Below are 22,091 nucleotides of genomic sequence, written 5' to 3'. Positions count from 1 at the left end.
AAAAAACCAATCTAGTGGCAAGTTCACGCCGCGGTCTTCTAGCGCATGCGTCGATGCGGCCGCCACGCCGGCCTCTCCTCCTGTCTTACCGCAGGACTCGGGCCTCCCCTCTGCGAGCACACGGCCGCTGCCACTCCTCTGCACCACCAGAGCTTCTGCTCACAGCGGCCGCCACGCAGGCCACACAACACCACGAGAACCAACACGAAGGAAAGGAAAGACAAACACAGGAGAGAGAAAATCATGAGGGAGAAGAAAATCAAATGAACAAACAGAAGTTTGATAAAAAAACAAAAACATAATGATGATTTGGACGGGCAGGAGCTCTGTGTCTTTAAATTCAAGCGCTTTTGTGGTTCAAGTGCAGATTTTATTGTGAAATGCACCAGGACCTGAATAAAATAAACAGAATTTGTGGGCTTTGTGATCCAAAAGTATAAGATAAGATAATCCTTTATTATATTAGTATTATTATATATCGTATTATTGTGTGAATACTGTCTGTGGCCTTACTTAACTGGGACAGAGCTGGTGGAATTGAATTTATATTCAATGCATCGCAGATTCATCTTTCAAGATTGACAATATTGAGTAAAATATGCAATCAGAAGATTAAAATGTGCTTTTTTTTAGTCGCTGCACTCTGACGTGAAGTTGTAACCAACCAATCCATGTTGAATTTAAAGGCTGGAGGTGGTTACCATGGCAACGCCGCTGACGGCCAACTCACACGGTGCAGTTTCATGACGATGCATTCAGGTTCAGTTCAATTAAAATGAGTATTGGGGTGAAGGTAATTTATGTTAGGATGTGTTAACGTGTAATCTCGTAAAATGTAGTAAAATACTATAACAAAGTTAAAGGAGAACCGTAAGAGTTTTTCACGAGAAATAAATAAATTGAAGACTTGTGTTCCAGCTGCGATGATTAAACAACAAAGGGATCTGTATCTGCAAATATGGATCATCAATAAATCAGCAAAAAAAGGTGATGGAGGGATTTCTAAAAGTTATATTTTCTCTCTTTTTTTCTTTGGCGCTGATCCGATCTGTGAACGGTTTGATGATCCGTTGGACCAATACATTTTAAATAATTACACACGATTCATATGGAAACGTGTGGATCTCGGGAGCCAGCATTCACACCCATTTCCAGAGTATCTGACGACTCCTGCCCATCCTTAATGAATCCAACCCAGTATGAAATGTTGACAGAAAAGATGACACCGAGAAGAACATCGAGGAAAATACCATCAAAGACTTCATGCGAGTTTCAGATAACAAAAAAAGGGGTTAAATAGACATACAGACTACCACCATGCAGGCATGCAAAAACGTCATGACACAAACCCAAAACATGAATAATGTCAAGTATAATATTGTCGGAATGACCGAGCGATAAAAGGCTTCAATTAAATAAACAATGTTACTTTTCACATTCTAGAAAGTGGAACAAACCATCGGAGAAATGCGTGGAAAGAGACTGTAGTGCATTTTCTTGCGTCTGTGTTTTGGAGAGAAGCCGCCATGTGGTGTGGATGACTTTATATATATATTTTTTAATGCTGAAGTTTTAGTCATATCTCAAATCAGTGTCCCCGATTGCTGACAAACACGACACGAAGTGTCCGCACATCCCACCCGGCAGAAAACTTCAAGCGGGAGTGCATGAGGGGCTTCATGGCTTTTGGTTCCCGTCGTGTGTGCATCAAGCCCGCCCGACCGCTTTTAAACATTCAGTGAACCGATTTACGTTAAACTACAAGAACCGCGTGGACGTTAAATGCAGCTGCAGATTTTGAGGGTCCTATAATTAAACCTTTCTTTGCATTATCGGCTTAAAAAGCTGCAACATCTACAAAGAGACGTACGCTTCTACCAAAGAGTCGGTATAATGCAGCGTGATGGAGGCCGAGCCAGTGACACACAGACCATGCTGTCCATTATTTTGAATTAACACACACACAAAGAAAGACAATGTATAAAATGAGTCGTTATGCTTCAGTGGAAAGAATCAAACAATTGTCAGACGTCAAAGAAGTCAAATGAATGCACTATTTTCAAAGAACACACACACACACACACTTGTTTCATGAGACCGTTTGTGTGTGCGTGAGAGAGGTAGGAGGCAATCACATAAAGTGATGACTACAGAGAGCTAGAGAGACAAATGAGATAGAGAGTAAAGAAAGGAAAGATGAAAGGAATACGAGCCGGACAACAACAAGTGGAAAGTTACCTGTAGGGTCAAACTCATTGGAGGGAAGTGAGGTTTTGTCACATTTGGGTTTCCTGTCGGGGGGGTGGTCTTTACTGAGAATGCTGCTGGTTCTAGAGACAGAGAAAAAGACGTTGGCATTCATCCAGCATGCAACACTGTCCACTTCTATGAGCGGCATTCTGCAACAGGCTGCGTCATCGTGTACTACGACGCTGCATGTGCACCAGACGCGGGCAAGTGGCGGTTCAGGGGGGGGGGGGGGGGGGGTTGCATCAGCACACAGAACCAGCTATTGTTTGCCGTAGCATTGAGGAGAACGTGGCGAGTTGACCTCCCGAGTGCGTGAGTCGCGCCGAGTGCGCGGCGTCTTCTGTGTAATGAGACAGCCGGGAGAGGATGTGGAGTCGCTCTGGGAGCGCGGCCAGAGAAAGGACGCTCCTCACGGGGAGGCGCCGCGAGGCCGGACTCCGGCGTGAACCTCGGGGAGGCCGTGTAAGTTCTGCCTACGCCGGGCCCCGACTGTGAAAGGCCACTGTTCACTGTGAAAGGCAGTGATGGACCGCCCTCAGAAGAGGGACCCCTTTGTCCCTCACTCTGTGTGTGTGTGTGTGTGTGTGTGTACATGAGTAGGATGGGGGGGAGAGAGAGGGTATGTTTGGTCTGAGCTCTGAAGACTTCTGTTGCAGCACAGCACTTCCTGTCAAGACCTGCATCATTTCCCTCATCTGGAACTCTGCGTATGCAAACCACCGGTGTGTGTGTGTGTGTGTGTGTGGCGACAGGATTTTAGACCCATACACAGATATTTGCACCAAAAAAAAAGGATTCTTACCGGTTTTCTTTCTTGGGAAACCTGCGAGATGAAACAGAAGGCTCGTTAGTATCTTACCGCAATGCACTGATCACAAAGTAAATAGAAGATGAGCATTTATATTTATCTTTATATACATATATGGAGGGTGGGAAACAAGATGCCAAACTGACAGCTCCCTCCCCATATCGTGGTAAGCATGATAATCCTCATCAAAAATCAGTTCTTCAGCTGCCGATTAAGTCCTTTTCCAGGTCAAATGCCCTCAGCCTCTTAGATCTCAGCTCTGTGTGTGTGTGTGTCTGTAAAAATCATATCCTCATCACGTCCATGGCCCGTTTTCCATCGAGGCCCCGAGACCGATGACTGCCACACAGTGAGGTAGACATGAAATCAATTGGGGATGCTCATCAATACCAAAAGGTTAAAGGCCATATTTGCCGAGGAAGTTAAGAGATTTGTGTATCGACTTCGTTTCGGCCGATGCAGACTGAAAGTAGACGGAGGGAGATGTTTGGTGTTCATTCTCTCGATCTCATCTTGACAAAAAAAACCTTTGGCACAGGAAGTTCTTCCTTTTCGTCTACCTCACTTTGACTCTGCCTTGGACTGTAACGAGTGTAAATTAGCATCTGTGGGCGTGTCAAAAAAAAACAACCTCACCCATGTGGACCCAACAATTTATCCAGAATAACTAGAGATGCTCCGATCAGGTTTTTTGGTGCCGATCTTCTATTTTTACAAACTGTGTGTCTTTAAATTCAAGTGCTTTTGGGGTTCAAGTGCAGATTTTATTGTGAAATGCACCAGGACCTGAATAAAATAAACAGAATTTGTGGGCTTTGTGATCCAAAAGTATAAGATAAGATAATCCTTTGTTATATTAGTATTATTATATATCGTATTATTGTGTGAATACTGTCTGTGGCCTTACTTAACTGGGACAGAGCTGGTGGAATTGAATTTATATTCAATGCATCGCAGATTCATCTTTCAAGATTGACAATATTGAGTAAAATATGCAATCAGAAGATTAAAATGTGCTTTTTTTTTAGTCGTTGCACTCTGACGTGAAGTTGTAAACAACCAATCCATGTTGAATTTAAAGGCTGGAGGTGGTTACCATGGCAACGCCGCTGACGGCCAACTCACACGGTGCAGTTTCATGACGATGCATTCAGGTTCAGTTCAATTAAAATGAGTATTGGGGTGATGGTAATTTATAGAGATGCACCGATCACTGAAATCAGTATCTGCCGATCCGATAATTCCGATCACGGTGTCGATTGAAGCATTCTATTTATTGTGTAGCATTATTGCCTAGGACTATGAGGAAATACATATATAAAGCACCTAAAACATTAAAGAAATTACAGATTTCTCGTAAAAATGTAGGACTTTTAATTTGAAAAATCTCCTAATTGCGACAGTAAATATGTTTGATTTCCAGGGTAATAGAAGTCAGGACTGTCTTAAACACATCTGCATCAGTCATTGCCTGGGACAATGAGGAAAAAGATATATAAAGCACCTCAAACATTAAAGAAATTACCGATTTCTTTAAACATTTAGGACTTTTACTTTGAAAAATATCCTAATTGATACATTAAAATTAATTGATTGCCAGTGTTGGGGATTTCAGATATGTATGGTACACATCTGCATCATTCATTTCCTGGAACTCTTGGGTAAATCTCTATACAGGACTTTTTTTAACATACAAAAGTCTGACTAATAACCTATTGAACTCCAGTACCCTGTGTGTGATGTGTATCACTGTAATAAACATAAGCCGCACTTTGAAACAGGCCCAATTGCATTTCAGGTTCCGCGTTCTCTAGAAGACATCAATAACAAAAAGCTATTTAAAGGCAACATATTAATCATATATTTAATCTATAATGCATTTTCACACTGCTCAGCACACGTATTCAGGGTTCTTTTTGCTCTGAGGGATAGCAGTTCTTCTCAAGCAAGGTTTGTCAATGAACTGGTATTATTAAAAGTGTAAATGTACAGTATTAAACTACAGAACACAAGTATAATTACTCCACGAGTCCTCCGTGATAGGACTCGTGACCAACTAGCCCACATTAACTCGTTCTCCCGGCGACAGTGCGTCCCATTCAGAGCCGGCTGCAGCTGAATGGCCCGTTTATGAAAAAGCCTCAGACTGTAATAAGTTCCAGAGCCTCCAGCAGAAGAAGAAGAAGAAAAAAAACTAGCTCTAAGTAGCCCACTCCCTAAGAAACCTCTGAATCGGAGAGATGGAAAAGTCGGCACATAAACACAGTGAACTGGGACACACACACACACACGTGGACGGCAAAGCTGAGTAGGCAGATGTTGTTCTTGGTTCATCGTACAGGAACAAATAAAAACGTGACGGGCAAACCCAGTTTCTCAGCGGCTGGACGATGCCTCTAACGCTTACGCTATGAATCATGCTTTCAGAAATAATGTTTGCGCTACTTAATGTTTTAATACGGGTTTTATTCATGTAAAAAAAAAAAAGATTTGAAGAGAATTAGAAGGAATAAAATTTTTTATAATAACAAGTAGTAACTGTATTTTAAATAGCCGTGGAGCCTAAGAGCCATTTAAGGGCGAAGGAGAGGGAGACGATGTTGAAGAGGCAGCAACACACACACACACACACACACACACACACACACACACACACACACACACACACACACACACACACACACACACACACACACACACACACACACACACACACACACACACACACACACACACACACACACACACACACACACACACACACACACACACACACACACACACACTAATGGCAAAGTAAAAAAATATCCCACTGCACAGAGTCCTGAAACTCTTGATTGGAGTTGGTGAAAAACACCATCGAGTTGCCGCGTGCCACCAGACCTGGATGAGTATCAACCATGTTTTACAGCTGACAACCACTTGTTCAGTGTCAATTTAAAAAAAGGAAAGTTAAAAATAAAATTGAAAAATATACTCAGACGACAATTCTCCGCCTGGGTGGAGCAGAGCGCTGCCGTCGCGATGATCCCCACTTTAAATAAGTGAAACGGAGCGTAGGAAAGAACTTTTTTCTTTTAAAAGCCCAAAAACAACAATAATACGGAGACTCACCGGCATGACGGCAACATTACACAAGACACGAGTCCTTCTGAGAAAGATGCAGAGAAACGTCATCGCGACGGAAAACATCAGAAGCAGAAAGCGCGACTTACAACCTACAATAGAAACTGTTAATTTGAATAAAGTGTTGAGAGCAGCCGGTCAAATCCGGTGTTAATGCAGCATGTGACATGAGTCATGTGACATGACACAACCCGAAGAAGCAGAAATTGCGCGGAAAACAACTTAAAGTATTTGATTTGGGTTCTTTCAATATACAAAGGACGGATAGCTACGTCACCTCGGTTGAGGTTTGTTTTACAAGTCGTACGTCAGTAGCAACAATAGTACAATACTGTGATATGGAACTGGAAACATGACAGTGGCGTCGTGACCAAGAGAATTCAGAGAGGAAATGTTTGTCACAAAGAGACGCCAGTCACTGGGAAGCCGACTGGTCAGATTAAAAAGTCTCTCTCTCTCTCTCGCTCCCTCCTGCTCTCTCGTCGCTCTGTCTCTCTCTCTCTCTCGTCGCTCTCTCTCTCTCCGCTCTCTCTCTCTATCTCCGCTCTCTCTCGTCGCTCTCTCTCTATCTCCGCTCTCTCGTCGCTCTCTCTATCTCCGCTCTCTCGTCGCTCTCTCTCTATCTCCGCTCTCTCTCGTCGCTCTCTCGTCTCTCGCTCTCTCGTCGCTCTCTCTCTCGCTCTCTCTCTCTATCTCCGCTCTCTCGTCGCTCTCTCTCTATCTCCGCTCTCTCTCTCTCTCTCTCTCTCCACTCTCTCTCTCTCTCGCTCTCTATCTCCGCTCTCGCCACTCTCTCTCATCTCTCGTCGCTCTCTCTCGTCTCTCGCTCTCTCGTCGCTCTCTATCTCCGCTCTCTCTCGTCTCTCGCCGCTCTCTCTATCTCCGCTCTCTCGTCGCTCTCTCTCTCTCCACTCTCTCTCTCTCTCTCTCTATCTCCGCTCTCGTCGCTCTCTCTCTATCTCCGCTCTCTCGTCGCTCTCTCTCTATCTCCGCTCTCTCGTCGCTCTCTCTCTCCGCTCTCTCTCTCTCGTCGCTCTCTCGTCTCTCGTCGCTCTCTCTCGTCTCTCTCTCTCTCTCTATCTCCGCTCTCTCGTCGCTCTCTCTCTCTCCACTCTCTCTCTCTCGTCGCTCTCTCTCTCTATCTCCGCTCTCTCTCTCTATCTCCGCTCTCGCCGCCTCTCTCTCTCTCGTCTCTCTCTCTCTCTCGTCTCTCGCCGCTCTCTCTCTCGTCGCTCTCTCTCGCCTCTATCTCCGCCTCTCGCCTCATAAAATCTCCACTCTCTCTCTCTCTCTCTCTATCTCCGCTCTCGCCACTCTCTCTCTCCTCGCCTCTCTCTCTCTCTCGGCCGCCTCTCTCTCCGCTCTCTCGGCCTCTCTCTATCTCCGCTCTCTCGCTCTCTCTCCGGAATCTCTCCGCCTCTCTCTCGCCGCTCTCTTCTCTATCTCCGCCTCTCGCCTCTCTCTATCTCTCATCTCTCTCTGCCTCTCTCTCTCTCTCCGCCTTCTCTCCGCTCTGCCGCCTCTCTCTCCGCCTCTCCGCCGCCTCTCTCTCTGCCGCCTCTCTCTATCTCCGCCTCGCTCTCCGCCTCTCTATCTCTCCGCCTCGCCGCCGCTTCTCTCTCTCTCCGCATCTCTCTCTCTCGCTCTCTATCTCTCTCTATCTCTCCTCTCTCTCTCTATCTCCGCCTCTCTTTCTGCCTTCTCTCTCTCTCGCCTCTCTATCTCCTCCTCTCTCTATCTCCTCTCTCATCTCCCGCCTCTCTCTCCTCTCCGCCTCTCCGCCTCTCTATCTCCGCTCTCTCGTCGCTCTCTCTCTCCGCTCTCTCTCTCTCTCTCGTCTCTCGCCGCTCTCTCTCGTCTCTCGTCGCTCTCTCTCTCCATCTCCGCTCTCTCTCCATCTCTCTCTCTCGCCGCTCTCTGCCGCTCTCTCCTCTCGCCGCTCTCTCTCTCGCGCTCACTCTCTCCTCTCTCTCGTCGCTCTCTCTCTCTCGCTCGTCTCTCTCTCTCCGCCTCTCTCTATCTCCGCCTCTCGCTCTCTCTCTCTCTCTCTCTCTCTCGCCGCTCTCTCTCTCTCGCCGCTCTCTCTCTCGCCGCTCTCTCTCTATCTCCGCTCTCTCTCTCTCCACTCTCTCTCTCTCTCTCGCCGCCTCTCGCCGCCTCTCTATCTCCCTCCGCCTCTCTATCTCGCTCCGCTCTCCGCCTCCTCTCTCCTCTCGCTCTCTCTCTATCTCCGCTCTCTCTCTCTCGTCGCTCTCTCTCTATCTCCGCTCTCTCTCTCTCCGCTCTCTCTCTCCACTAACAAGGAATCCCTGACAGTCAGAGCTTACATAACATCCCAGTACATCCCCAGTAAAGCCTCATAATGGCTCCACACTGGTCTCCGTCCAGTAGACAACAACGGTGCATTGTTCCATGTCCCTGATGATACCCTTAAACACTCTACTTCTCTTTTAAGAACAATAAACAACGTACAACCAGAGCTTAAACAAGTCGATTGATGAACAACCGCACACTTTCGTACTCTTCGATAGATCTTTGGCCAAAAAACAGGCAGCTTGGATAATTCTGCTTCTGCACACATTTCTGACACTTGGACTAAATTAATTAATTGAGACATTTATTTAAATGTAGCTCTAGAAAACACACATATTGTGAGACGCAATGTAAACAGTAGTCCAAAGAAGGTGGGGATTTTGCCTGCAAATGTGTTTTGGGACATTTGGAAGTGCTCCCATAACTATACATCATTATGGTCAATTTTGAATCCATAAACAGTCTATAGACGCTTTTGCTCTGCTGCAAATGTGTTTTTGGGACATTGGAAGTGCTCCCATAAGATATGAATGAAACCGATAACTGCGCGGAGCTCATTATGCGTATTGAAGTCGGGACATTTCGTCGACAGATGTTTTCCTCAGCTCAATCCTCCAGATCCAGATATAAAACGCCTCCACGCCCGAGCGAGGACCTCTTTCTCGCTGGGTCCATTAAATGTGCACGGAGTGAGAGAAGAGAGAGAGAGAGAGAGAGACGGCAGCGTCAGAACAGGGTGGGATGGGAGGGAGGGGCGCGGCCCTGGAGCGGGCCTGGGCTTGAATGCTCCATTGAGGTTTGGTGTTTTGATGGAAAACTGTGGCAGAGCTGTGCAGCAACGGTGGCAGCGAGGGCGAACGAGACCAGAGCATGAGAGAGGGAGGGAGGGAGGGACTCTTGCGCTCACACACACACACACACACACACGGCCATTTCTGTGAACGGGTCTCCCAAAACTGAAGAGGAAGGAAAAAAGAAAAAAAAAGTGAACAAAACGAAAACGACACCAACTCGCTCACGATTCAGAGGAAGCACTTCAGGTTATTCTCAGTTCCTCTAGAAGATTTTGTCTCAGCAGATAAAAGGCGCAGAGAAGTTTCACTTCACATCGAATTACAAGCATCGACTTGAATGTTTAAAAAAGAGCCGACTGAGAAATAAGTTGGCAGGTTACATCCAATGTGCACCCCGGATCCCCCCCCCCGCTAAATGGAGTTGCTGCGGCGATCTGGAGTTTCCTTCCAAAAAGAGTGACACGGCTCAGAGGTGGAGGTGTTGTTGTTGTTGTTGGGGCGAGGGCGGAGAAGCTGGGCGTGTTTGGAACCGGGAGAGGATTGGATAGTTTTTGGGAGTTGCCTGCAGGCTACGGAGATCAGACTCGAGGTGCGTTTCATTCTCGCGCCCTGCGAAAACATCCTCAGACGATGAGAGCGCCGTGCAGAAAAAGAAAGATGGCGGACCTGGAGCGTAAAAAAAACAAAAAACGTGCGTGGCGACGGCACGAAATCCTCGGCCGGGTTTTTGAGCAGAGTCTCGTTAACGACCTCTTCTTTGCAGTCGCTCGATTGAAGCCGAATTCACAGTTGCGGCCTGTCAACACACACACACACACACACACACGTTGTTATCTCATCTATACCTGAGTCACACAATGTGGGCGCTCACACAGACACAGAGCCGGCGTTACGTCACCGCTTTCCACTCCTCGCCACCGAGCGTCTCCGCCCGTGCAGCCACACGCCTTTAAACCTCCGACTGTCTGTACGACGGATTAATATCAAACACACGCTCGACCCGAGGCCTCGGGACTGTTAATCACACCGTTTAGCACGGCGCGCATTGGGTTTTAAGAAAGAGAGCGTGTGAGACAGAGAGAGAGGAGGGAGGGGGGGGGGGGGGGGTATGGTGTGTGTGTGTGTGTTAGAGGACAAGAGCAAGAGCTCTGGTGGAGCTCGAGCTACAGCCTCGGGGGGGAAGACGGTGCCCTTTCTGCCCCAATAAACCTCATCGGGATTCCTGCCGCGAGGGCCGGGGGACAGACATTTCTTCACGCTACGCTACTACCCTACATATTGTTAAATAACTCTAAATTTGTTTATTTGAGTGTAGAAATATTGCACATAAGAAATGTTCTCTGGTATTATAACATGAATCCATTTAATTTGAAACCTTCAAAATAAAAGCACGGGATATTTTTCTTACATTTCTTGAAGAAAAAGGGGATTGTAAGTCTTTCAAATTGTCAGGGGCCCCATGAAATGATGTGGCCCCTGACAATTTGAAAGACGTATAACATATAAACATATAAACTACCACCCAACATTGTTAAATAACTCTAAATTTGTTTATTTGCGTGTAGAAATATTGCACATAAGAAAATGTCTCTTATATTACAACATAAATCCATTTACTTTGAAACCTTCAAAATAAAAGCATGGGACATTTTTCTTGAATTTCTTTAAGAAAAGGGAATCGCACGTCTTTCAAGGCGTCGGGGGCCACATAAAACAATGCGGCGGTCCGGATTTGGCCCGCGGGCCTTGTGTTTGACACCTGTGGTGTAAAGAGCCTGCGAGGGACACGTGGACACTCGCATGATCTGTTGACCGGCGCCGATCTAAAAAAAGTAGGAACGGCTTTCGAAAGCAGGCCGACGACGCCATGCGAGCGGGTGAAACCTTTTAGTAAAAGCACATGAATAATTACAATCCAATTAATTAATGATTAAGTGTCTCGCTCAAGGACACATCGACTAGGGCGGGGATCGAACCGCCACGCCCCTGATTGGAAGACGGACTTGCGGCTGACCCAGTCGGCCCATCGACATTAGCGTTGCATCTTTATCCAACGCAATATCACATCTTATTACATACTTATTACACTCTTTCTGTCTTATTGCCAACATCATAATTTAAAGTGATTTGAAAAAGCAGCCTTTTGCCCTCGACCCGCCTGCCGGTGGAGAACCTGCGCTCTGGCCCTGGATCTTGTTGCGTAAGAGTCGGGATGAGACCGTCGAGTCGCCCCTGAATCAGCAAAAAAACAGGCAGCGCAAGATTAATGGCCGCGCTGCAGCAGCCGGTACGACAGTCTCTCTTCAGAACACATTCACAGGCAAAGGATCTGACAGCCAATCAGCTACTGCTCCGTTTTGACAACAAACATCCACTTCCTCCCGCAAAGATTTCCCAGACACTTACACCAAAGAACAGATCTGTATTGCATGTTTGTCAATTTACATTATCCAGGGTTCTTACACATGATCAATGCTTTTCCAGGACTTTAAACCAAATTTCCATGACCAGACTGAAATCTCGGAATAAACATGAACAATTTAGAAAATGTTGCGTATTGAGAGCGTACGCCGGCTTATATTTTGAGCGTCTTTCTTTAAAAAAAACATTAATTATTTCAAACTCGGCGTAAATGAACATGTGATTATAACGCGTTTCCACGACTTTTCTAAAACTTTGATGATTTATGTTTTTTCCAGGCCTGGAAGTGACCATTTAAAAATTCCGTGACTTTTCCAGGTTTTCCATGACCGTACGAACCCCGATAATCAATTTAGCGTGAAAGATTAAATGTAAACGGTGGATCCTCCTCTGTTGCTCTCCTGAAGGTTTCTTCCCTTTTTTTCCCCTGAAGGGTTATTTGGGAGTTTTTCCTGGTCCGATGTGAGGTTTTGGGGCAGGGATGTCTATGTGTACAGATTGTAAAGCACTGAGACAAATTTGTAATTTGTGAAATTAGGCTATACAAATAAACTGAATTGAATTTTTTTTTAAAGTAAGATACATCCAGAGCATCACATCTCTCGGACCGTGCGGTCTGCAGAATAGCGTGCGTCTTCACAAGTGTCACAGTGGGCTCGAAGGCACACGCCTAGCCTTAAATGACACGTGAAGAGATGACACTCTACCCGCGTCCCCTTTCCCCAGCTCGATTGTACTGATGCTGTCTTTTGTGAAGTGAAAGTAACGTCCGGGCCCTGAGGCTCTCTTGGCTAACGGGGCAGGATTGAAGAGGCGTCCCAGCGTCAGGGTGCTGGGTGATAGACCCCCCCCCCCCCAACTCCCCCCAGCACTCAGAGCTAATGCCTGGACTTTACCCACACTCCGACATCGCTGCCCCAAAGGCATCGCCGGTTCTCCTCCTCTCTGCTCGCTCGCTCTCTTCTGCGATCTCAGTGTCCCTTTATTTCCTTTAGGCAGGCCTGTCTCGACTAGACACAGAAAGAAAAGCAGATACTTTCACCCGTCCACTTTTCATTTACAGGGTTCTTACACATGTTGACCAATGCATTTCCAGGACTTTTCCATTACTTTAAACCAAATTTCCACAAACAATTTAGAACATTTTGCGTATTGAGAGCGTACGCCGGCTTATATTTTGAGCGTCTTTCTTAAAAAAAACTCATCAATTATTTTAAACTCCGCGTAAATAAACATGTGATTATAACACGTTTCCATGACTTTTCCAAAACTTTTAGGATTTACGTTTTTTCCAGGACTTTTCCAGGCCTGGAAATGACCATTTTAGAATTCCATGACTTTTCCAGGTTTTCCATGACCGTACGAACCCTGATTTACACCCGGCTAATTTATGAAGGCAAATTTGATTCGACGGCAATACTGCCTGACCCCAGGCCTACGGCCTTAAAAAGTAGGATGGCAGCCAGAGCCTTCAGTCATCAAGCTCCTCTTTTATGGAAGCAGCTTCCACCGTCAGTCCGTCAGGCAGACACAGTCCCCTCATGAAGAGTAGACTCAAGACTTTCCTCTTTGATAGTCTTATAGTTAGGGCTGAATCAGGTTCACCTGGTCCCGCCCCTAGAGATGCTGCTATAGGCTTAAAGGCTGCCGGGGGACGTTTTAGGATACACTGAGCACCTATCTCTTCTTCTCTCTCTCCTTTAGAGAATGTACATCTCTCCATCACACATTATTAACTCTAAAAAGAACTGAATTGAATTGCTGAAAATGTGTTGATGGAAGAAACAGGCCGACTGCAGCAAAGAAAGGAATGAGTGATCGGTGTGTTAAGAAAAGTGAAATGGGATCTGGCAAGAATGGACAAAGTATGGTGAGAGTTGGTGTGTGTCTGCCAGAGTGACATGAAGGTGTGAGCAGTCTTCCTCAGGTCCTCATTGACGTACGATAAACAAAACCAAGAAATAGTTTTTGCCTTTCTGTGCTGATTTTCAGGAGTTAATCATTTACAATGCAAATAGTTCAAGAAAAAACTGACGACATTGCAGATAAATGCTGCAGAGAGAATATCGGCGATCCATCTGAAGCACAATGTGACCACGTTGTCAATAACAAAACTAATTTCCAGAGCGTCGCTTTAAAAGACATCGCCGAGAATCGTAAGCAACGGTAGAATAACTCCAAGGTGGCACGAGGGGAGAATCACAAGCTAGTGAGACGATGCACCACTTGAATTAGTACTAGCTTTTAGGATAATAATTCACATTACTAAAGTAGTCAGAATACAGGACAAGTGCATTTCCTTCTTTCTTGAAATCCAAGTGTTAAGACTTAAGACACACCATTTCACCAACGGTTCATATTAAAAGTAACAAACGCCCAAGACTGTGGACAAGATGTGAGACCAGGAAACAAGAAATCAATAATCCAGTTTACAGTCAAACCGATTCTCCTTCGACAAAATGACATTAGTCCATTCACTAATTATATAAAACAGACACGTCTGTGTTTCTTAGAGCTTTCAAACTAGTGTTCCTCATACCGTACCCACGGGAGACAAAGTAACTTTCTGTCTCACAAACCACAACTTCACCGTGGAATTGAACCAACAGCTCTCCGACACAAAATACCAAATTATACCGTGAAACTGCAGAGCGCGGGCTTCACACACATTTTGACCGATGGATTTCCAGGACTTTAAACCGAATTTCCATGATTGAACATTTTGTGAAATCTCGGTCTACGCGTGGAAAAAGCGATAAAATTTAGCATTTAAACTACCAATGAGAATTCCAAAAGCATACAGTATAGTGTGTACATATGAATATAAAAAATATGAATATAAAAAATAAATAATATATTATATATATACATATTTATTATATAATACAAAAATATGAATAAATATGAATAATATATTATATATTATATATACTTTTATATTAAAAAAAATATGAATATAAAAAATGAATAAATGTGAATAATATTATATTTATATATATAATAAAAAAATATGAATATAAAAAATGTCCATGACTTTTCCAAAACATTTGGGTTTATATTTTTTTCAATGACTTTTCCAGGCTTGGAAATAACCGTTGACTTTTCCAGGTTTTCCATGATGGTACGGCCTTGAGAGTTGTCGCGTTTGATTGCGCAATGCCTCGGACACACGCTGGAAACCACGAGGCACGTAGGTCGGGTTGCGCCCGACGTTGCTAAGCGACTGCAATTCAATTATACGAGACTATTATATCATTAAAACTTTGTCCGTGGGAAAGCTGCGCAGTAAAATAAATCAACAGATACATATTTAGCCTCGACCGAAAAATATCCGTCCGCTGTAATAGGGTTGTCCCTCGTCACATGACACGCGGCGCCCGTGTTAGCAAAGTCTAAGTGTGTTTCTCAGGGCGCAGTCATCTCGCCGACACAGCATCACTCACTCGAGCACGCCATCATGGCGTCCGTTTAGACGACAACGGATTGGAGAGACGCGAGAAACGCGACAGGGCCCTGAGGCCACTGTACTGCATCGTAGCACTGCACTTTAAAACAAGAAAGAAAGATTAGGTACTGCTTTAGGTGGCATTTGCTTTTCAGAAGACGTGTTGTGAAAATACAACGTATTGTTAGCCCACCGTGTAAAAAGAGGCCCTTGATTTGAATGAAATATTGAACAGCGAATAATATTAGAGTATAATCCATATTCTATAATCCATAAATAGGTCTGGGGCTTTCCCACCTTCTCAAAACCTGGAGCATGTAGATCACAGGTGTCAAACACAAGACCCGCGGGATCATTTTATGTGGCCCCCGGCGGCTTGAAAGACGTGCGATTCCCTTTTCTTAAAGAAATTCAAGAAAAATTTCCCATGCTTTTATTTTGAAGGTTTCAAAGTAAATGGATTTATGTTGTAATACAAGAGACTTTTTCTTATGTGCAATATTTCGACACTGAAATAAACAATAACCAAATGCAAAGAGAGTTGTTTAACAATATGTTCGAGGAGTTTATAAAGTGTTTCCGGCCCTTTAAGAGGGCGGCCATGATGCTGATGTGGCCCACGGTGAAAGTGAGTTTGACGCCCCTGATGTAGATGGTTAAGATACCACCGTTGTCACATTTTGAGCAAAGAAATAATATTTTTTTTAAAGGCATCAGCTGGGAACGTCCTGGAAACAGCTCGCCGTGACAAAGTAGGAATGGAAAAGAAAGACTTACAGGCTGCAAAAAACAGCTTTTAAAGTAAGGGAGAAAACTTATTTTGTCAGTCGAAATCCCAATTTTTTTTCCAGACTTGAACTACATATATTTTTGCCAACTTGCAAAATATAAAACATTATCGATCAGTTGAAGCACACATGTTAGGCGTGTAACAAAATGTTTCAGTGCATGATGTGCTAGGGGCCGTTGCTCTTCTGATCAGAGCTTAAAGCGACTCCTGGAGCAGCTGACGCAGCTCCCCTCGAATCGAAGCAAACTGCATTATATCAGAGAGGGATGCCAAATACAGGAGACGCATAAAAGCAGATCGACCCGTCAGAGCGACTCATGAAAACATTCATCCTGAGGCTCCTACGTTGCTATCCTTCGGTGTTGACATCATTCTGTATCAATCGATCGACAAATATCAATATATAATAATTTGGATTATATATTTATTTGCTGGTTGCAGGAACTCAAAAAGCTGTTTTTTGTTGTTGTTTGGGCTGTTGGACTGACAAAACAAACAGTTACATTAGAATCAATGATATTTTAGAGTTGCGACTCCATTGCATTAATTAGCCACATACATTGCCTCTCAAACAGGGCAGCAATGAACTCAAACTCCCAGCAGCCTCTCTGAATATACCTGGCCTACACTGGCGGAGGAGCATTCAACGAGACGGACAGATTGCTCCCACTAAAAGCTATTGTTTACTATTAGTGATGTCACCGGCACCACTTCCCGGGAGGGCCTGGGGGGGGGGGCAAGAAAAACGTGGAGATCAGCAGAACTCTATGACAAAGAGCTAACGACACACTAAACTGACCAGTCGGCTGGCAGCCCCGACCCCGACGGACGCATCCTCCCACCGTGGCCGACGGAGCAAAAACAAAAACTAGCAAAACCACATTGGGAGGTGGAGAAAGCGAGGATGGAGAAATATAAAAGAAGACAATAGCGTTAAATCAATAAAAGTCATTATCAACCACTGTGGAAAACACCCTTGAAATCAGCCGTCTTAACCCTCCTGTTACCTTCAGATTTACCAACAACTTTTACCCTTTTTGACCACAGCAGTTAAAACCTCCAGAAAATGATTAGAATTAATATCGTTTCCCAAGTTTAAGTGTGAGGTACTTTTTGTGTGTTTGTTGACTACCTAAATAGCCTTTTAATATTTTGATATTTCTTATATGATTTACACAGTGAAAAACAGCCTGGGGTCAAATTGACCCCACTGAACACCGATGAGTACGAGTTGTGTTCAGGACATTGAAAACATATCATCATGTGAATGTTATGTTTTCCCAGTTGTCCCCAATAAATTAGGAAAAGCCATGAAATATGCAGCAAAAAAAAATGTTGTCAATGATATTTTTAGAGACGTTAAACATTGAATAAGGTAACAGGAGGGTTAACAATATGTGAGTGCAACAGCGGTGGTGGAGGGCTCGCTGCTTGCACAGTCCGCTGGCTGTCACTGTATATTTGTTTGCATTAACATCATGGTTTGCATTATTCTCTGCTGGTATGTGACTTTAAGGACACGGAGCTTTAAAAGCCAAATAAAACAGCCTCACATTAAAAGATGTCAGCCAACACTGACAAAAAGAAACATGAATAGACAACAAATAGCGGAGCACAAATATAGTTGACAAATATACCGTGTGATATACGACACCGTTTAAAATAAAACTAAAATTGGGTGTTTCGTAACATCCAGAATATCTCTGATTGGACGGAAAAGATTCATTCATTTTACTTATTTTTAAAAACTAGACGCATGATGATGTCATCGACAGCATTGGGGTAATACTATGTTGTTGTTTTTAAACACACACACACACAAACAGCACCACAATAGCAGTTGGTGCCAGCTACTGTTGCCATCAGTGCAGTGGGGGAGGGGGGTCATGTAAAATGGGGTTGGGCTTTAGCCTCTAGCTCGTGCTCGAGCCAGGAGGAGATTTCAGATCCCAACCTGTGCAATAAAGCTTCCTTCTGCTACGATCCTACAGTCCGCATTCCAATGTATTCGGGCTTCTCTCCTCGAAAAGTACGTGGGATTCAGGTGCAACGGCCAGAGTGCATCATATTGACGAAAAAAAAAAACTCTTTATGCTCCAGGTAGGAAAACATAGGGGAATTAATTATTGTAAAGATTGCAATAACAACATAGACAATTTATAGCCCAAAGGATTAGGAGGATACAGACTGATGCGTCTGTGTTTATTGTTTTCTTTGGGTATCGACACTTCATTTTGTCAAATCTTTCAGTTTAAGATGACAGACGCCTTATATAAGGCGATGAATTGGCTACGGGCCTGTCGAAATCCAGAGACTGTTTTAATAGGTGCAGGAGAAGGTTAGGTTTAAATGGCTTAGATGTAATAGGGATGTTGAAAGGTGCACATGGATCCCAGGCGACTGCTCCCTGGCACACACACACACACACAGTGGCAGGCCTTCTCAATCCTCGGACAAGTACTACTTTACTGTCTGCAGAGAACTCCCCATTACCCATGCTGAGATCAGCAGAGTTTCCATCAAGATCTGAATGTCCCTTCCTTAGTAATTAGATTGTTTAACGTAGTTATTACTGAGCACAGCACCACAAATGAGTGCTTTACTTGGACCATGTCGAACATGTATTCATCACAATGTGGGAAACGTTGACAAAATGTATGTGTGACTGAAGAATCGAGTTGTGCATGTGGGTATGAAGGACTGTGCATACTGTACCTGTCAGTGAAGCTGGACTGTGTGTCACTCATTGGGCTTCCGGTTCTAGATTTGCAGCTAATTATATCCGATTAACATTTTCCCCCCCAAGAGTGTGATGAGACGATTTTCTGGAGCGTCCTTCTCTGGCATAAGTTCTGAAGTAGGCAGGGATTTATTTTGAGAACGGCGTTGAAGATATGTAATACTTGTAGGACACGGTTGGGGTTGTTGCAAAAAGGCACGTCCAAACACCGGATGAGACCACAAAAAAACAACAACACTATGCTATCTGTGAGCCAATAACGTCACTCCTCTCGAAAAAATAGCAATGAATCGACAGGGCATATCTAATAAAAATGTTTTAAAAAATAATAATAATCGGGGCCTCCTGTCGTATTAGCAGTCAAGATGATATCCCACCGCGACTATCAACAATATTTTGGCAACACGAGGGGAAAAAATGCACTGCGTCAGCTGGCGAAAGTTGTCTTTACAATGCACGAACTCCTCGTATGAAATCCTTCAGCGTTCACATCGCAGTTTCTCCGCCCGATATGAAACGTGTGCAACCACACACACACACACACACGGTATCCGATGTGATAGACGCCGTGGCCCTGCGATGCAGTCGGTCCGCCGCCGCCCCGGTTCGGATGAATGGCCTCGGTTCCTAAATGGTCCGTGGAGATGCTGGAGCTCCCACCACCAGTCCCGCTCGGTCTTCCTCGTCCCCAGAAGAGTCTGCTGCCTGCGGCCGCGGTGGAGACGACTCTCCCGTGACCATGAGAACGGCTCGAGACGGAGAGCAAAAACGACCCGTGTTACAAATTAGCAACAACTGCTAATGTTATACCGGTGGAAAGACGGAAGATAGGGGGAAATTTTGGGTGCGGGGGGGGGGGTGTTAAAAAATATATATAAATAAATAAAAACTTCTCACGCAAAGCTGGCTGTTGTTGAATCTCGACAGCTAACTTTAACAGCTAACAAAACAGACGAGCTCTATCAGCGGAACGAAAAAAAAGAAAAGAAGAAAAAACTTTGCTCCGTTTGCTGTTGTTTCGAGTGCAAACTAAGCAAAGTCCCGTTCACGACAATGAGCCGGGGCCAACGGGCGAGAAACACACACACACACGGGCATGGACGTCGAACTGGCTTTACGATACGTCTCCGTAATATGTCCTTTAAAAAAAACACAAAAAAGAAGAAGTCTCCTCAGGGTGGGGGGGGGGGAGGGAAAAAAAGACACGCCAGTTGGAAGTCGGTTAGCGGCGCGCGACGCTCCTTGACTCCATGTTTCCAGAATCCAGTCGTTTGTCGGCAGAATTCCCGTGGATGGGAAGCAGGCTAGCCGAGCGGCTAACGGGACAGAAAAGTAACACCAGTCCGCAAACAACACGACACGAAGGCCCACCCAGAAAAGGTTTATACTCTCGAGCTAACGTCAAACGCTGTTTTGCTTCTCTAACAGCAAGACGTTAATTTTGTTCGAGGAAATTAAAAGTTGTTAAAAAAGCGGTACCGGAAGAAAAAAAATCCCACTTTCTGCCGCTAGCAACGCCCTAGCCAGCTAGCCGTTTGGAGTCCAGTAGCGCCTCCGATAACCACTTCCGGCGGGGAGATGGGAAACTCATTTTGTTTCAGCATGTTGGGAACACCGCGGCAGAATAACACGGAGAGATAATGACGACAGTGAGGTGGAGGATAGCAGTATTACTTTATATAGTATTTAATTGTTTTATATGATGTATACATTCCTTTATTCTAGGTATGAACGGAAAATAAACGGAAAATAATGACAACAATGTGATGACAGTATTTATTACTGGTCGTAATAGTGGAGGATAGCAGTATTACTTTATATAGTATTTAATTGTTTTATATGATGTATACATTCCTTTATTCTAGGTATGAACGGAAAATAAACGGAAAATAATGACAACAATGTGATGACAGTATTTATTACTGGAAGTAATAGTGGAGGATAGCAGTATTACTTTATATAGTATTTAATTGTTATATATTATATATAAATTCCTATATACTAGTTATGGATAATTTTGAAAAAACGATTGACAAATTTGAAGAAAAAATCTTTGATTTTTTTCTTTCTTTTCTTGAGAGAAATAGCTAAATCTAATCAATAGTTAATTCTAGGTTATGGATTTAAAAAAATAGATCACCAATTAGTCCACTCACGATCAACACATTTTAAGAAAATAATTTGATATTTTTTTCTTTCAGAGGAATAGCTAAATATAATCAATAAATCACTAGTTTAAGCTTCTCAAATGTGAATATTGTGTCTTCTTGATCTTGAAGACCTCAGACACTGGGGATGTAATGGAGATATAGTATTTCATTGTTACCTATGCTATATATATATATTACTATATACTAGGTTATAGATGAAAAAAATTAATTCCCAATTAGTCCACTCATGATTGAGACATTTTAAGAAAAATAATTAGATTTTTTTTCTTTCTTTTCTTTAGAGAAAAAGATTAATCTTCTCAAACAGTGTGATGCAACTATACTTATACTACTGGTACCAATAGTAGAGGATAGCAGTATTACTTGATATAGTATTTTCCTATATACTAGGTTATGGACATCAATTAGTCCACTCACGATGGAAAAATTTGCTTTTTTTCTCTCTCTTTGTTTTAGCATCAGCTAATCAATAAATCACTAGTTCAAGCTTCTCAAATGTGAATTTTGTGTCTTATTGATCTTGAACACCTCAGACACACTGGGGAAATTATTATGGAGACGTTTGACCGTTTGTTGATTATTTCTTGAGACAAAACTATCAATCGATGAACAAAATATGTGTTTTACAGACTAAACAATCATATTGATTGTATAATCAGTATATTGATTGGTGAAGGAAATACTGCGTACAGTTGTGTTGGACAGATATTGCATGATTGCTTGCATTTCCATGGCAGAGAAACCAGCATTCATCCTTTTCCAGTAAGATGTCGCTTTCCTTTAGGTGGTTGATTAACTTGGCGAGTGTGTGTGTTGTTGTGTGATTATTTGCGATGGTTTTCGTGGCTTTCTGTCGGTCTGCGGTTGGTCTGGGACTGGGAGAATATAGTCATTATGTTCATTATTTACAGCTTACGGTCCACTCCCAGTCCATCGTCAACAAGCAATGATGAAACGGTCTTAATCCACAGAGAAAAGCTTGAAAGATAAAGACGCAGAGAGAAAACACTCAGTGTGTGAAGAAGAGTGTAACAGACAGAAAAATGAAATATAAATTCACAAGTCCAGCTGGAGGCTTTCATTCATGTCTGTGTATTTATTTAGTTTCAGATTAATCTGCAGACTACTGCGGTGCAAGTGTACACATTTAAAAAGAGACATGATACTCATTGATATTCATTGATCCCACTAGCAGTCCATTGATTATATGTTTCTATAATTTCTGTCGCTGTG

The 22,091-nt window shown here is 43.8% G+C and overlaps 1 protein-coding gene across 5 annotated transcripts in view; it reads right to left on the bottom strand.

Moving 5' to 3' along the window:
- Positions 1–20,207, bottom strand: part of arhgef12a (Rho guanine nucleotide exchange factor (GEF) 12a) — a 41,988-nt gene extending 21,781 nt beyond the window's left edge. For 2 of the 5 annotated variants that reach the window (XM_056441559.1, XM_056441561.1), the window contains exons 1-4: positions 18,663–20,206; positions 3,053–3,073; positions 2,239–2,330; positions 90–155 (exon numbers count right to left, since the gene is read on the bottom strand). In XM_056441559.1, the coding sequence (XP_056297534.1) occupies positions 90–155; positions 2,239–2,330; positions 3,053–3,073; positions 18,663–18,694 (211 nt within the window). In that variant the 5' untranslated portion in view covers positions 18,695–20,206. Of the gene's footprint in view, positions 1–89; positions 156–2,238; positions 2,331–3,052; positions 3,074–18,662 lie in introns of all 5 variants that reach the window. The other 3 variants (XM_056441562.1, XM_056441563.1, XM_056441560.1) reach the window with 2 other exon arrangements.
- Between the last annotated feature and the right edge of the window lie 1,884 nt (positions 20,208–22,091).

The sequence above is a fragment of the Pseudoliparis swirei genome, chromosome 20 (assembly GCF_029220125.1).
Source record: "Pseudoliparis swirei isolate HS2019 ecotype Mariana Trench chromosome 20, NWPU_hadal_v1, whole genome shotgun sequence".
NCBI lineage: Eukaryota > Metazoa > Chordata > Actinopteri > Perciformes > Liparidae > Pseudoliparis > Pseudoliparis swirei.
Note: the sequence above shows the minus strand (reverse complement) of the source record. Positions and strands in the feature narration are given on the sequence as shown.